A 13784-nucleotide genomic window follows, 5' to 3' on the forward strand; every position below is an offset into this window, starting at 1 on the left:
CAAAAGGATCCGTTCCTACATATCTCCAGGGCCACACCCAATGCAGCTGTTCCATGTAGTGGATAGTGGAGAAAATTGTTTCACAGGAATGTTTCATCCCCACAATTTGCTCAGAAATGATTACATCTATCAGAAATATGTAGAAATCTAGCCTCAGATCTCATTTTTGAACAAGTTACATGGATAAAACATTCACAAGGAAAAAAAATCACAAGTATGCCTCGTGGGAGTTATTCAAGCCGACATCCTGTGGATGCAAAATGTTCTGGAAGAGTTAGCTGGCCCGTAACTGTTCAGGAGAGTAAGTAAGAAAGGACTTTGTCAATGTCACATGAGAGATCTGTGACTGGATTTCCTGACATTTTTGTTTTTATCTTAAAGCCGTCATGGGGGAAGAAGCAGTGACTGGAGAAGTGGGCCTAGGGGGAGGGGTGGTTAACTCTTTCTCCTGCATTATTCTCCTGATGCAGCCCTCCCTGCCAGCTGCTGTTAACTCTGGAGGATAACAGGACTGAGCTCTGAATCAAATTACTTTTTGCATTATCTGTACAGGTTGCTGTTGTTTACTGTACTTGTACCTAACATTGGACTATTTATGCACTATTTTAATTGGTCCAGAAATTTCTGATGGATTTTTTTCACATCCTTACTAGCAACATGGGCAGAGGATTTGAAAATCCTGAATGTTTTCTTTCTGCATTTGGCTATTGATGCTGAAATGTGTTCTAGGTTGTAGGGAAACCAATCTCTGAAAGGCTTTTGGAGAAGGAATGCCACCAGACCCCATGGAAGTTGCCCAGTTTATTAGACTTGCTGTGTAATAAAATGCACCCTTTGTTTTCATCCTTCTGGCTACATGAGATGCATGCCCTCTTTGCAACGCTTGGTTTTTAAAAGGGTTTCCAGCATGCAATTTGGATCTGACCCTTTTGGTTTCTTTTCTAACGCTCAGGCTCCCTTCTGAGAAAGTGCCTTCAAGCATATGCAGAGTATCCTTTCCCCCCAAAATGGAGTTGGGAAACTTGGCGCTGTGCTGTAGTGAAGAAAGGCTCCAGCCCCAACCACCTCTTCCTTTAAATAAAAGGAAGCCAGGTGCTGGGAAGGGAATAAAACAGGAGCTTAAAAGCGTGAGGAAAGGAGTTGTGCTGGTGGATGATCCACATCCCCCCGTGCTTCCCAATACTTCTGGTGTGTAAGCAACAGCCTCCTCATGCGCCCCAAATAAAGCAGCCCCCTCCCTCCGTCCCTGCCCAGGCATATGCTAAGCGAGCGAGCAGCCGCAGTCACAGCAGCCCCAAATGGATTAAGTTATATAAGCCCTCCCCCTCCCCGCTTTTGGAAAGCCGCGGAGGGTGGGGTGGGGAGGGGGAGCCGCCTCTCCCTTCGCCCCTCCTTCCCTCCCGCCATCCCCGCTTTCTGGCTTTGATTGTGGGCTGCTGTAACAGCTCAGGTTGGCTGCGGAGCGAGCGGATGGACGGCGGCGGCGGCGGCGGAGGCCTGGCGCAGGCCCAGGCCTAGGGCTGAGTAAAAGCTGCTTAGCCGTGCCGGGGTTGCCATGGTGACGGGCAGGAGGCAGCGGCGGCCGCAGCAGCAGCAGCAGCAGCAGCAGCGAGGAGGCTGTCAGTGAGCGAGCGAGCGAGCGAGGGAACGGAACCAGGCATCGGCGGGGAGCTGCAGGAGGGGAAGGCAGCCGCCGCCGCCGCCGCCGCCATGGAGGTGCACGGCGACTGTGCCGAGCTCAGCGCGGTGGGCGATCAGCCGCCGCCATCGGGCAAGCTCAACAAAACCGCCTTCAAATTGTTCAAGCGCAGGAAGTCCGGCGGCGCCATGCCCAGCATCTTCGGCGTGAGGAGCGGCGGCAAAGGCAAAGGCGGGGAAGCGGGCGGAGGGCAGCCGGGCATGGTGAGGAGCAAGACCCACGACGGGCTGGCCGAGGTGGTGCTCGAGAGCGGCAAGAAGGAGGAACCGGGAGGAGGAGGAGGCGGCGGCGGAGGGGACGACCAGTTTGGGGGCGGCGGCGGAGCCCCCAAGGATTATTCCTCCTGCTCGGCGGCGAGCAAGTCCCACCGCTTCTTCTCTCTGCTGCGCAAAAACGGCCGCTCGGGCGAAGGCGGCAAAGGGGAGAGACCCAAAGGGCGCGGGGGGCTGAAGGGGCTCTTCAACAGCATGAGGTGGCACCGCAGGGACAAGCCCAGCAAGGAGGACGAGGCTGGAGACGGCGCCGAGGGACAGGCCAGCCACCTCAGGCCCGGCTCCCTCACGGCCAGCCTGGAGTGCATCAAAGAGGAGGCGCCACGACCCCCGGCGGCGGTGACTGCTGCAGCAGCCCCCCAGACCCCCTCAGGGGTGGCCAGTGGGGACCAGATGCTGCTGCTGGCCCACCCCAGCGCTGAGGCCGTGCCCACCCAAGAGCAGCAGGACGTCGGTGCCAGGGAGCCCACCCCACGTACCTCACCACCACTGGGAGCCGAGCCCCCCGGGATCCAGCCCCCGGCGCAGGAAAGCCGCCCCGAGCCGCCCCCCGGAGATGGCGATGGCCCAGGGACCCAGGAGGACGGCGCCATAACAGGTGACATCCCCATCGAGCCTTCCCCCCCTGTTGAACCCGAGTGTGAACGCAGCCAAGAGGCGGCAGCGGCAGCCCCTGACCCTTCCTCTCTTGATCCACCCTCTGAGCCGTCCATTGACCGTATTTGTTTGATGTTTGCTGACGTGACTTCACTGAAAAGCTTTGACTCTCTTACAGGCTGTGGGGACATTATTGCCGACCAGGAGGAGGACGTGGGCAGCGGCGGTGGCGGTGGCGCAGGTGGAAGCGACAAGAGCACCCCTGGGGTTGGCAAAGCAGGGGCTTCCAAAAAGCCCCCCAGCGTGGTGACCTATCAAGGAGGAGGAGAAGAGATGGCCAGCCCTGAACAGGTGGGGGACACGTGCGCCCCAGAGTTCTGGGATGTGTTGTCGCAAGCGGAGAAGCCGCAGGAGACCCCGGGGGGAGGGAAAGAATCCCTCGAGGGCTCCAAAGGTGGCGGTTGTACCAAAAAGGTTCAGGATGCATCAACAACTGGGAAGCACATTGGTTTCAACCAGATTCCGGTTCACCACAGCCACAAGAATGACCAGAAGTGTAGGGAAAAGGAGCCACAGGAAGCCATCCCCAGCAGCGATGAAGGCTATTGGGATTCCACAACACCTGGGCCAGAGGAGGACAATGCCAACAGTATCCAGAAAGAGGTAATTCCCAGGGACAGCTACAGTGGGGATGCTCTCTATGATCTGTATGCTGATCCAGATGAAAACACAGCCACAGTTACTTCTGCAGAAGACGTCACCTCTGTGTCTTGTTGCAAGCCACTGTCTCCAGTAACAACAACATGCCCAGTCAAAACCCATACAACTTCACTCAAGGACTCCAAGATACCCATCAGTATCAAGCATTTTACGTCGCCACATGGCAGTCATGGCCCAGATACCAGTAATAGCCATCATCTTGCACACCACCAGCCTACCAAAAGTGAGATCCCTAGAACAAAAATCCCAGTTTCTAAAGTGCTTGTACACCGGGCAAGTTACCGGAGCCTAGCAGGGACAACAGGTAAAACAGCCACATATCATGAAAGTGCCAAAAAATAGAAGGAGATAAATATGGGTGTGTCAGTCTTGCAGAAACCTGCTAATAAGCAGTTTGGCATCATCTAAAGGAAGACACCTACATGTGCCCTTTCTGTGAACAAAAGGGATGTGTGCTTCTAAAGTCCATCTTGATATATAGTATATATATAAATATAAAGTTAGATTCTTTTTGAGCACTTTTTTAACATTTGTATCTGTTTTTCTGAAGCACTAAACCACTCGGGAAGCCACTTTTCCATGTCTTTTGTGGAAGCAGGACTTTGATTAGGTATATAAAATATAATAATGCAAACTTGTGCCATGAATTCTTCAAAGAAGACACAAATTGGGAAAGAGAGGACCAAAAGAAGTTTTCCAGTATATATAATTTTACATTTGTTTGTTTTAAATGTTTTTAGCCTATACTGAGAAATGTTTGCTCTAAATGTGGGAAAATGTCAAGCAGAGTAATAGCAACAACCATAAAATCCCAGGTGTTTAACCTGAGATAGAAAGAGCACTGTCAACCAGCAGCAGATTCAACTCACTTGTGAAAGGTAGATTAGCAAGTTAGATGGATTTCTATAATAAGATATATTTTTGTTTGTCTGTCTGTTTGCTTTGGATCTGTCCTAGTGTAAGTGGATAATGAAGACATCTAGTGAACTCTCAGTTGTTTACACCAATATTTTTCCAATGCACAAAATAATCAGGTTCAAGGGAATAACTTTCCTAAATGCCAATATAGAGACAACTACAACATTTATACAATAAATGGTTCTTCATGTATAGATAGATGCATATGATACTCTTAGTGCTACAGCTTTTTTAAATTAAAATGTCTTTCTGTATTTACTAGAGTTGAAACAAAATTAGTTTTTATAGCTTGATAATTTTACAGTTCTAAATGTATGGACCTTCTTAAAAGTACAGTAACTAGAGCAAAATTTTATATTGGCTCTAACATCCAAGGATAGGCAAGTCTATTGTGTTAATCTTACAAGAGCATGCATAATACTGGAATCAAGGATCTAATGGTGTTTTTGCTTTTGGTATTTGCTGTGTGAAAGTTTGTATTTCACACACATACCAACTTTTAGACTTAAGATTATTTTCCTTTAAGAAAGAGAAGAAAATTGGCAAACTGTTAGTCCATTAAATAGTTTTATCACCATGGACAAAACAGACATGTCTGTTGCCACTGAATATAAGCAGTGCTGCTGAAAAGTGGTTGCTGTATTGACATCTTTTCAGTGAAGCAGCATCACATGATGTGCCTAAAGATTTATTTTCAAGATAGAAACAACCCCATTGTGGTCTAATATGACAGGGCTTAAACAAAAATAAATTAATAAAGCAGAACACCACTAGGCAAAGAGCTTGTTTCAGAGGTCCTATTTATTTTTTAAGAAAGTAAAACTTACTTTAAAAAACGATATATATTTTGTGATGTAGAAAATTCTAAATTTCCTTCCGTAAATCAATTATAAGAGTTCGTTTAACCTCTCCTTTTTAAGTTCCCATAAATAAATATTGGTTTACATAATATACATTTGAATAAGAGCATTAAGGTTAATGAAGAAAAGCTAGAACATATAATGGTTGTATTCTTGCCCACAGCTAGGCTGCTTATATCACATTGATTTTCAATTGCATTAATGTAGCCTCTATCAGAACTGCCAAAAAAAAAATCAAGAACCGGAATGTTTATTTACAAAGGTCAAACTCCCAAGGATGATTTTAGGCATGTGCAAGGGCTTGAGTAAGCCATGTGAGATTTATCTCTTCTTTTTACTTTGATCAGCTGATCACCATATGTTGTCACAAACTGCTTTTTAAAGTATATTCAGTTTCATAAGTCATTTGCCACTTCACATGGAGGGTTGGGATGAGCAAGTGGACAAGAAACATAATTCCCAACTCCCCATCCCTTTGGGCATGTGACACTTTGGTCCCAGTGGTCAACAGTGAAACAAAGTTTTGTGATCCTAAGGGGACTTCAGACATATTTTCCTAAACAGCAACCCACATGCCACATAGTAAACTGCTTTTGAAGGGGAGAGCAAGAGCTCTGTTAAAGCAGTTTGTAATATGGCATGGGGATCAGCAGTTCAAACAAAATCATCATTAGGCTACAGCAAAGCCTTTCCATGAACTTAAACAGACCATTGGATCCCAGTCAACAATGTATATTGCTTGCAACCATGCAGATACAGGCTATGGTCCACAGAAATCCCAGATAATAGTGGGGAAACTGCTTTTGCAAATTACATGCAACAAGGTTGGGGTGGGCCATGTCTTCCATTATCCTAGAGGAGGGAGGCAATGGTCATATCTTAGCCTTTCACCCCATATTTACTTTGTTGCTGTGTGCTAGACCCTGAAAGCTGAGTTCTAAGCATGCTTAATTGGCATTAATTGGCAATAAGTAGTTCAGTGGTAATCAATGGGTCTCCCAAGTTTTTTTAAAAAACATGTTTAGAAGCAGAGTGCTAATGAACCCAGGTGGGTTTATTTTGTATACTTTCTCAGAATGTATTTGTGAGTGGTTGCAGGTGTGCAGCCGTTTACAAATTCATATTGTACATATGCATGTATATTCCTATGGATACACATACAATACATGCACACATTTCTGTAATATGCTGAAGGGCACATAAACTTCCATGCACAGACAAATAGACCAATGGTACAAATAGCAAATGTTGCCAAATCATTTTGACAGTTATTTAACTTTGCCTGAGAATGGGATTCACATTTGACCTGATTCTGCTTGAGTGCTTGTGTGTTTTTTGTAGATTTGGGATGGAGAATGATTGACTTACCCTTGTGCGTGTAGTCCCTCCCATTGAAGGCCCTGAGACTACATCAAATTACACAGACTGTCCCCTTGTGGCTGTAATACTCTGGAAGGAAAGAATCCAGGGACACAAAATTTTATTCCAAGCTGGATAATAAACAGCTATTCATTGTTTTACATCAGTGAAGATCATGCTGTTTCTGCATGCTTTTTATGCAAAACTATTATAGCATTTTGTTTAAAAGGGCAGTTGTGTAGAGAAGTGCTGCAGGGTGCTGAAAGTTGAGCTGGAAAGAGGATGTTGTAATATGCCGGAAGAGTTAGCTGCAGGTCAGAACAGTGGTGTGTCTTTTAAAATCCTATGAAACAACGTTGCCATTTGGGAGTCCTTATCTCTCTTGCAATTTTTCACCATATGCATTTTGCTGATCTGTAGCCTGTTATGTATGAAGAAACAATAGAGTTACCCATAGATAAAATTCCCCTTCCATTTATGACTAAGATGTGCCATTAAAATTGTGTTGTCTTTCGTTTTCTTGCTTTTTCATTTTACATCCAGTTGTTGCTTTTCTTTCAAAGGCTAGCGAGCACAGAAGGCATCACACATACAACCATTTTTGTCACAGTAAAATGGGAGCAGTGTAAATCACTCTCAGTATCTTCCAGGGATACTAGCAACACTTTTAACAATGATTGTGCATGACAGAGCAGTTTCCATTACCAACAGTGCTCACACAATTTTGCTGGTAAGGGAGTAGCACCAAGTACACATCTGACTAGCAATAATATCATTTTTGTTAACACTCCAATGATGTATGAATGATCACAGTTTTGTAATGTCAGTTTGGAGTGAAAACTACATTGTTTACTACGCTGGAAGTCTATTCACTACAATCAGCAAGAGTGTTGTTCTCCTAAAACACACGACTGTTTAGGTGAAATGGCTGGCATGTAGCAAGTAGGTCTGTGGCGGGGATCAGAAAGATAATAACATTGTTTGCCCAGTTTGTAGCTACCAGTTGAAAGGACCCATTTTGGTAGCTGTTCATTTGTCTGCTAGTAGTATTTATAAGTTGATGACAATCATCCTGAAAAGGAGGAGGAGGAGGAGAGTGTGTGTTTGTTTTATCATAGTAAGGGGATTGGCTGATTTATGAATCAGGGCAAGGCTCTGTGGACATAGGGATGAGTTCACAGTTTGAAGATGTGGTATATTCTGCATGAATATAGTGTCCGTAGGGCAAGTCTTGCAGACATTGCATTCATAGGGTGTTTGTGTGATTGCATACAGGTCATGTGAGAATGATCTTTATACATGTCTGTCTCAGAACTGCAAACTCATCAAACTATTGTCAGTGTTTCAACTCCAAGGCACTTTCAGTAGCCAGGAATATGTGGAACTCGATTCTTACATGATGCTTTGACCTGAAGAGAAGCAACATAAGGTGCTTCCCACACTTCCAAAACATAGCCTGTGGAAGCACCACACTGCACCGACGACATGTGAGTTAACTGTATCAGTGCTGACTTGGTGTGTGATGCTTCCTTATTTAACCAGATCCAAGCCTTTCATTTTGTGCCTGCATTTTGCCCTGCCCTCATCAGCAGTGTTACACTCAACCCACATGTTGCCATGAACCAGGGTCTTAAGAACTGACCCTTAATTATTCACAAAGCACCATTTTGTGCAGTGCAATCTGGTGTGTGGTGGCTCTGAAGGAAGTCCTGTTCAGGGGTCTTGCTTACAGGCAGATGTGCATCGAATTATAGACTTGAGTGGCTAATGATTTTGAAATCATTAATTCCGCAGCTTACAAATTGCCACTAATTTTGACCATGATGATTTTATTTTTAATAAGAAGATTATATTTGTACACTAGAAAATAAACAGTGCCTAAGACAAACATGTGTTAGGTATATTTCATTCCCTTCTGTGATCTGTAGAGCACTCTGGTGATTAAGAAAAATAGTGGAGTGCTGGAATTAAGGGAATGAACCATGTGCAAGTGGCCATGCTAGAGGCATTCTGTAGAGATGTGCATTTTAATAACAGAAATTCATGTATTTCTACAGCCTTGATAGGCAGAAATGATCTTCCAGATCCCAAAGATGCTGTATTCTTTAATAATGAAGTCATTATTATTTTTATTCTTCAAAGAAGGCTTTATTTGTTTAGACTTCTGCTTGGGATGATGCTTGTACAGTTGTTTCCCTGTACATAACATGAAAAGAGTATGCTACATCAGGTATTTGGTATTTTTTACTCTTTGCACTTATAGGTCACTTGGTACCTTTTACATGTTTTTAGAATATGTTATGTTATGATGTATACTTCCAGTATTTTCTGTGGCATATGTTTTTTAAACAGGAGCTTTCTTTTAAAGGCATGGATTGCTCTGTGTGATCTTATTTTGCTCCCATAGATTGTAAAGAGGTGCCAGAGGTGTGGTCTGCATCTGAGACAAAGACTTGGTTCTCATCTCAGTGCACATGCATTGCTTCATTGGCAGGAGTCCACAATGCACTTATTCTGGAGCAATTCAATTGATTTGAGTAGCCTGGGATAAATGGTATGTGGATTCCAGCCATTAGCAGTCATAGGAATAAAGCACATGCAGTAGATTTAAGACAGGCCCTGTCTTGACAAAGCAAACACATGCTTACTGTTACTGAAGAATTGAATTGGTTGCCCGTTAAACCTCCTAGGTTAGCAATGAACAGAATTGGTTGGCTTCAGTTCATATGCTTCTCCTATGAAAATTCCTTCCTTGGTTAATTTTTAATGGCCTCTACTGAATTATTTATCTAGACTAAAATGATATTGCACCAAAGTCTTCAAAATGTCTGATTCTGAGGCCAGTCCGTCCCCCCTCCCCCCACAGCATAGTGCTTCACTATCCCAGAGAAATCAAATTGCCATGCTTTGCTTAGTGAAGCAAAACTGTTACTTGGTCTGCAAATTTATGGGACTGCCCAAGCTTAAAGGAAGCTGTTGATTTGGCTCCTCAGCTTTTCATCCTACTAAATGGCATGTTTTCCAAAAAGCACTCATTTTTTGTTTCAGTAAAGCTGTGGATGAGGCAGTTGGATTGTGCCATAAATTTAGATGCTAGACATTTATTTAACAGTAAAAATGTGTGTGTATGCACACATATGAATGAAACGGGGCAGTTAACACATGCTGTTGGTATGAAATTATTGTATTTTTTTCTTTATTCTAGATGAGGAAAAATATACATTGATCCTATAAAGATTCCAAGAGAATTACGTATTGAGATATTTCACATAGGGCAGAGGAACAGTATGTTCTGTGCCTATTTTTAAGGCAGACATCACCCATTTGCCCATATGTAACTATACTGACATTATTTATTACCATTTTGAGCTGGATATGAAATGGGTGCATTTTAAAATAATCTTGGGGTAGATATTGCTCATGTCATTGGCGTTGACTGCAATGGAAACTGGTAATCTGGGAACAAGAGTTGGTGAAGTTGTGGAACCTGCGGCGAATCATTGGCATATTGCAATTTTGTACTAAACAACGGAGGATCCAAATTAGACATTGCACAGGAGTTGCAATTTTGTTACAAAAAAAGAAAGGCCCAGTTTGGATTGGGGACACAGCCTGGGGAAGGCAGAGTGTAACTGTTCCACCACTGTCTGTCCCCCAGAAACTGCTTGTAGCTGTGGAGGAGGAAACTTACAAGCTTCATTGCTTAAGCTGGTCAAGTCTTTCCCACCACAATAACAGCAGCTTGGGGAAGGGAGAATTCAATGTGGGGATAAAGGGTTAGATCCCCCCACAGGCCCAATTCAGAGACCCCCATCATGGCTGCTTTTCATAAAATTGAAAAGACATTGAGAGCTCCCGTCACAGATCTTCAACATGTTGAAACAGAAGTCAGCCTTTCAGAGAATCTCATCAAAGAGCTGGTCCAAACATCATGTGGCTTTGGTGCACACCTAATATGTTTCAAAAACACGTGTATCATGTAGGTACTGTCAGGACTGGCTATGGCTCTTTGTCAAGTGTGAACCTGAGTTAATCATTGAATAATGTTGAAGTCACCTTATGTTCCAACTCTGTAATGAGAGTTGTGAACTATTCTGTATCCACAGGCAGAACATTTAGAGGTGTCCTGGCCTATTTTCAGTCCAGGAGCTGTTAGGGCAAATCTGGATTGTATAGGGCTCCCTTCCTGGTAGACTTAAGTTGTTTCCAATCCTGTCTATTCTTCCTTTCTCCCTCCATTTCTGATTGACAAGTTTCATCCTGCGCACAGCATTTTCGTAGAATCTTCTGGAGGTGATTGGCTTGATTAGGCAGAGAAGCACTTTTTGTTCATAACTAATGTAGCTGAGAAGTGTGAAGGAACAAGGACAGAATGCTGGGAACGCATGGAGTTCTGGTATAACATTTCACTCGCATGCATCACTGAGCACTAGAAAAACCATATGGGAATCCCTATAAAACATGTCATCCATTTTCATCATTGGTGCCTACACTTCTCTTAATGCCATTTCCAACATGACATCAGTTATGGGATTGTGCCAGTCTGCTTTTTACATCCCTAGCTTGGTATGGATAAATCCCACTGTTTTGAGTGGGGTGGACAAAGCCTAAACATATGCAAGAGCTTGTAACCTTATTGTCAAAATCTAGGTACCTCCATATGTGTCTGCCTATGAAATCCCTCCTAACCTGCTGAGTTTTTCTTCTATGGTCTGTCAGTGTTACTGGCTAATATTGTCTGCTCATATAGTGGAACAACTAGTTCTTCACACTCCATCAGCACAAACTCCTCTTCTCTCTACACACTGTGAATTCTTCATGCAGACCTCGTTTCTCCTCCAATATCACATAGATTCTGCCTGTAGTTTTCATCTACACCCATTCCAGGGCCAGCGGAGCACATTTAACGTGCCTCCCGCTCATTGCTGCTGTGTATTTTCAAATTGCCTGCAGTGTAGACTCCATGCACATCCCTCTTGCTCCACAGCCAGCAGAGATTAGATCCTGTTTATCCATCATCCAATTTGTTTGCTGCCAGCAATGCTTTCTCCATGCCCATTCCCTTTCACCCAACCAGAAGTGCATTTTCCGGGGAGGGGGGGAATTCCCTCCCTCATCTTGCCAAATACGTGTTCTCTTTCCGCAGCCAGTGCATACTGCAGGCTATACATGCATTGTCTCTCCCTGTGCATGTCACACTGTATCAGCAGTGCATTTTCGATGAACATCCTTGTCAGTGCATTTTTATTAGAAGCCCACGTCATTCCACTACCTCATTGTTGGAATCATGCTCCTTTCTCAAAACAGCCTCAATTTATTCATCTTCAAGCAACATTGCATAGCTCATAAAAGAAAAAAAAGCAGGATTTGCTAGACTATTATACTGTACTGTTGTTAGAGGATCAGTTTTGTTTAGGATGGGATGTCACTCTTCACTGCAAAAAGCAGTGGTATTTGGTAGATAGTGCAGCTGGCTTGTGTTTGATTTATCTCAATAGTGTACAAATGTGTACAAATTACAGTTGCTGTCAGGGAGTAAGGTGGAAATAATTTGTCTCTTAATAAGATAATTGTTCTGACTAAAACGAATGTAGTCAGAGCTTTGGGGCACATACTCGGTATCACTTAATACAAAATAGTTAGCAGCTTAAGCTTCTACATGCAACATCAAGGTAGTTTAATAATCGTAAAATAGGTCCCTCCTCCTTTCACTACAAAATGCACGTGTTGCATAAATTTATAATCCAGGGACTGGTAGTTATTCTGGAGCAATTAATCTCCAACACACAAAAAAAGCTTTTGGTTTTGAGTATGCGCCACTGAAGTTGAAAAACAGGAACTTTCTGTATTTTACTAAGGCACCAGAGAAAATAGGTTTCCAAGGCAAATGATAAAACAATCTCTAAATACACACCTCCACTTATATTTAAAGATTTGTTTCACTGCTATACAGAATTCCACACGGTTTTGTATATTGTTGTGGTAATCTTTCTTTCTGATCTAAATGCAAATTGTGTCTTTCCGTTTTTGTTGTTGTTCCATTTTAGCAAGCAACCACTCCAGGACTTGACCCTGGTGTTCAGCATGTTCAATTTGAAGCTAACACAATCACTGCCATTTTTAATTTAGCTTGTGATGGCAGAAACGGGATCCAATCCTTTCAAATAAGTCAATCCTACGTGCTGTCTATTGCGTTACTCTGCCTGCCCTGATTTTGTGATTTGTTAACAAGTATGTTTTTTTCCTTCCTTTAAAACTTTTAATTCCAGGTCCACGTAAAAATATTATTTAGCAAATTGATGATGTTGGTTTGAGACTGTAAGGACCACCATCATCAATATAGTATTGTTGTTATTATTATTATTTTGATCTGTGTTGCATTAAAGAAATCACCATTGAAGTATTAACATAGTTCAGTCGTATTTTTTCCACACAAACACACTGAAGAAAAAAATATTTTATCTGCTTTAAATAAATAGCTGCCTTTACAGAAACGGTTACAACTCCAGACAAAGTTATAGTCTTAGAACATTCATTCTTAGCCACATCTGTCGCTTAGGCAGCCCTGAATCCTACAGCAGGGGCATCACAAGGGGGCTGGGGGGTTGCGGTCTGCCCAGGGTGTCATGCCTGAGGGGGGGTGACAAAATCCCCCTGGGCGGATCGGCGTAGCGGTGCTTGCATCCCCGGCAGGCGGATTTTTGCAACTGGCGTGATCGTTGTCATGAAAATTCGCCCGCTGATCACACAGATACGCCTGGCAATCAGCCTGCCACCCTCCCGGCAGGCGGCGTTCACACCTCCCGGTGGGTGGTTTTATGGGATCGGCAGTCTGATCTTGGTGATCGGTGGGCGGTGCAGGCACCCCCGGCTGGCAGCGCTGACACGGTTTTATGTGATCGTCGGATTTGCGTGATCTGCAGGCGTATCTGTTTTGTGGCCAACCCTCCCTAAAAAAGTTCAACAACTCTGGGCAACGTTCCCAAAAATTGCAATGTGCGGGGGAGTGCCCAAAAAAAAATTTGCACCAGGTACCACCTGACCTCGCTATGCCTCTGTCCTAGAGGCAATTATAATTGGGAGCAAGCAAGGGTTTATGAGGCAAATGTCTCTGTTGTTGAAATCACAGATATTTCCCCTGATTCAGCAAGTGATATTCATGCATGGAAGGACCTTTCTGCAGCTGTAGCAAATGTTGATGTCGATCTGGCTGTGCATCTGCACTGTCCAAGACTCTTTGAATTTCTTGGGTGTGTAACCATCAGGTGTTACTCTGTGCCCATGATAGTCCCCTGAATTGAAAAGTAAAGCATTGTCACACCATAAACGGGGACAGTAGAATCTGTCGTTTTATATATC

At 43.8% G+C, this 13784-nt stretch overlaps 1 protein-coding gene and 1 long non-coding RNA gene across 3 annotated transcripts in view; one reads left to right on the top strand and one right to left on the bottom strand.

Moving 5' to 3' along the window:
* The window catches only part of LOC310760609, a 103608-nt gene that overhangs the window by 37295 nt on the left and 52529 nt on the right, over nt 1-13784 (bottom strand). The window contains exon 4 of one of the 2 annotated variants that reach the window (XR_014547057.1): nt 6720-6846. The exons of the other annotated variant lie outside the window; for it this stretch is intronic. This is a non-coding gene — a long non-coding RNA (uncharacterized lncRNA). Of the gene's footprint in view, nt 1-6719; nt 6847-13784 lie in introns of those variants that run through there. 2 annotated transcript variants of the gene reach the window in all.
* On the top strand, nt 1457-12208 carry AMER2 (APC membrane recruitment protein 2). The gene is made up of 2 exons (XM_083609156.1): nt 1457-2569; nt 2747-12208. Exons 1-2 carry the CDS (start codon nt 1711-1713, stop codon nt 3628-3630), a joined length of 1743 nt encoding a protein of 580 aa, XP_083465282.1. The 5' UTR covers nt 1457-1710; the 3' UTR covers nt 3631-12208.

This window comes from Podarcis filfolensis (genome assembly GCF_964270895.1).
Source record: "Podarcis filfolensis genome assembly, chromosome: 4".
Taxonomy (NCBI): Eukaryota; Metazoa; Chordata; class Lepidosauria; order Squamata; family Lacertidae; genus Podarcis; species Podarcis filfolensis.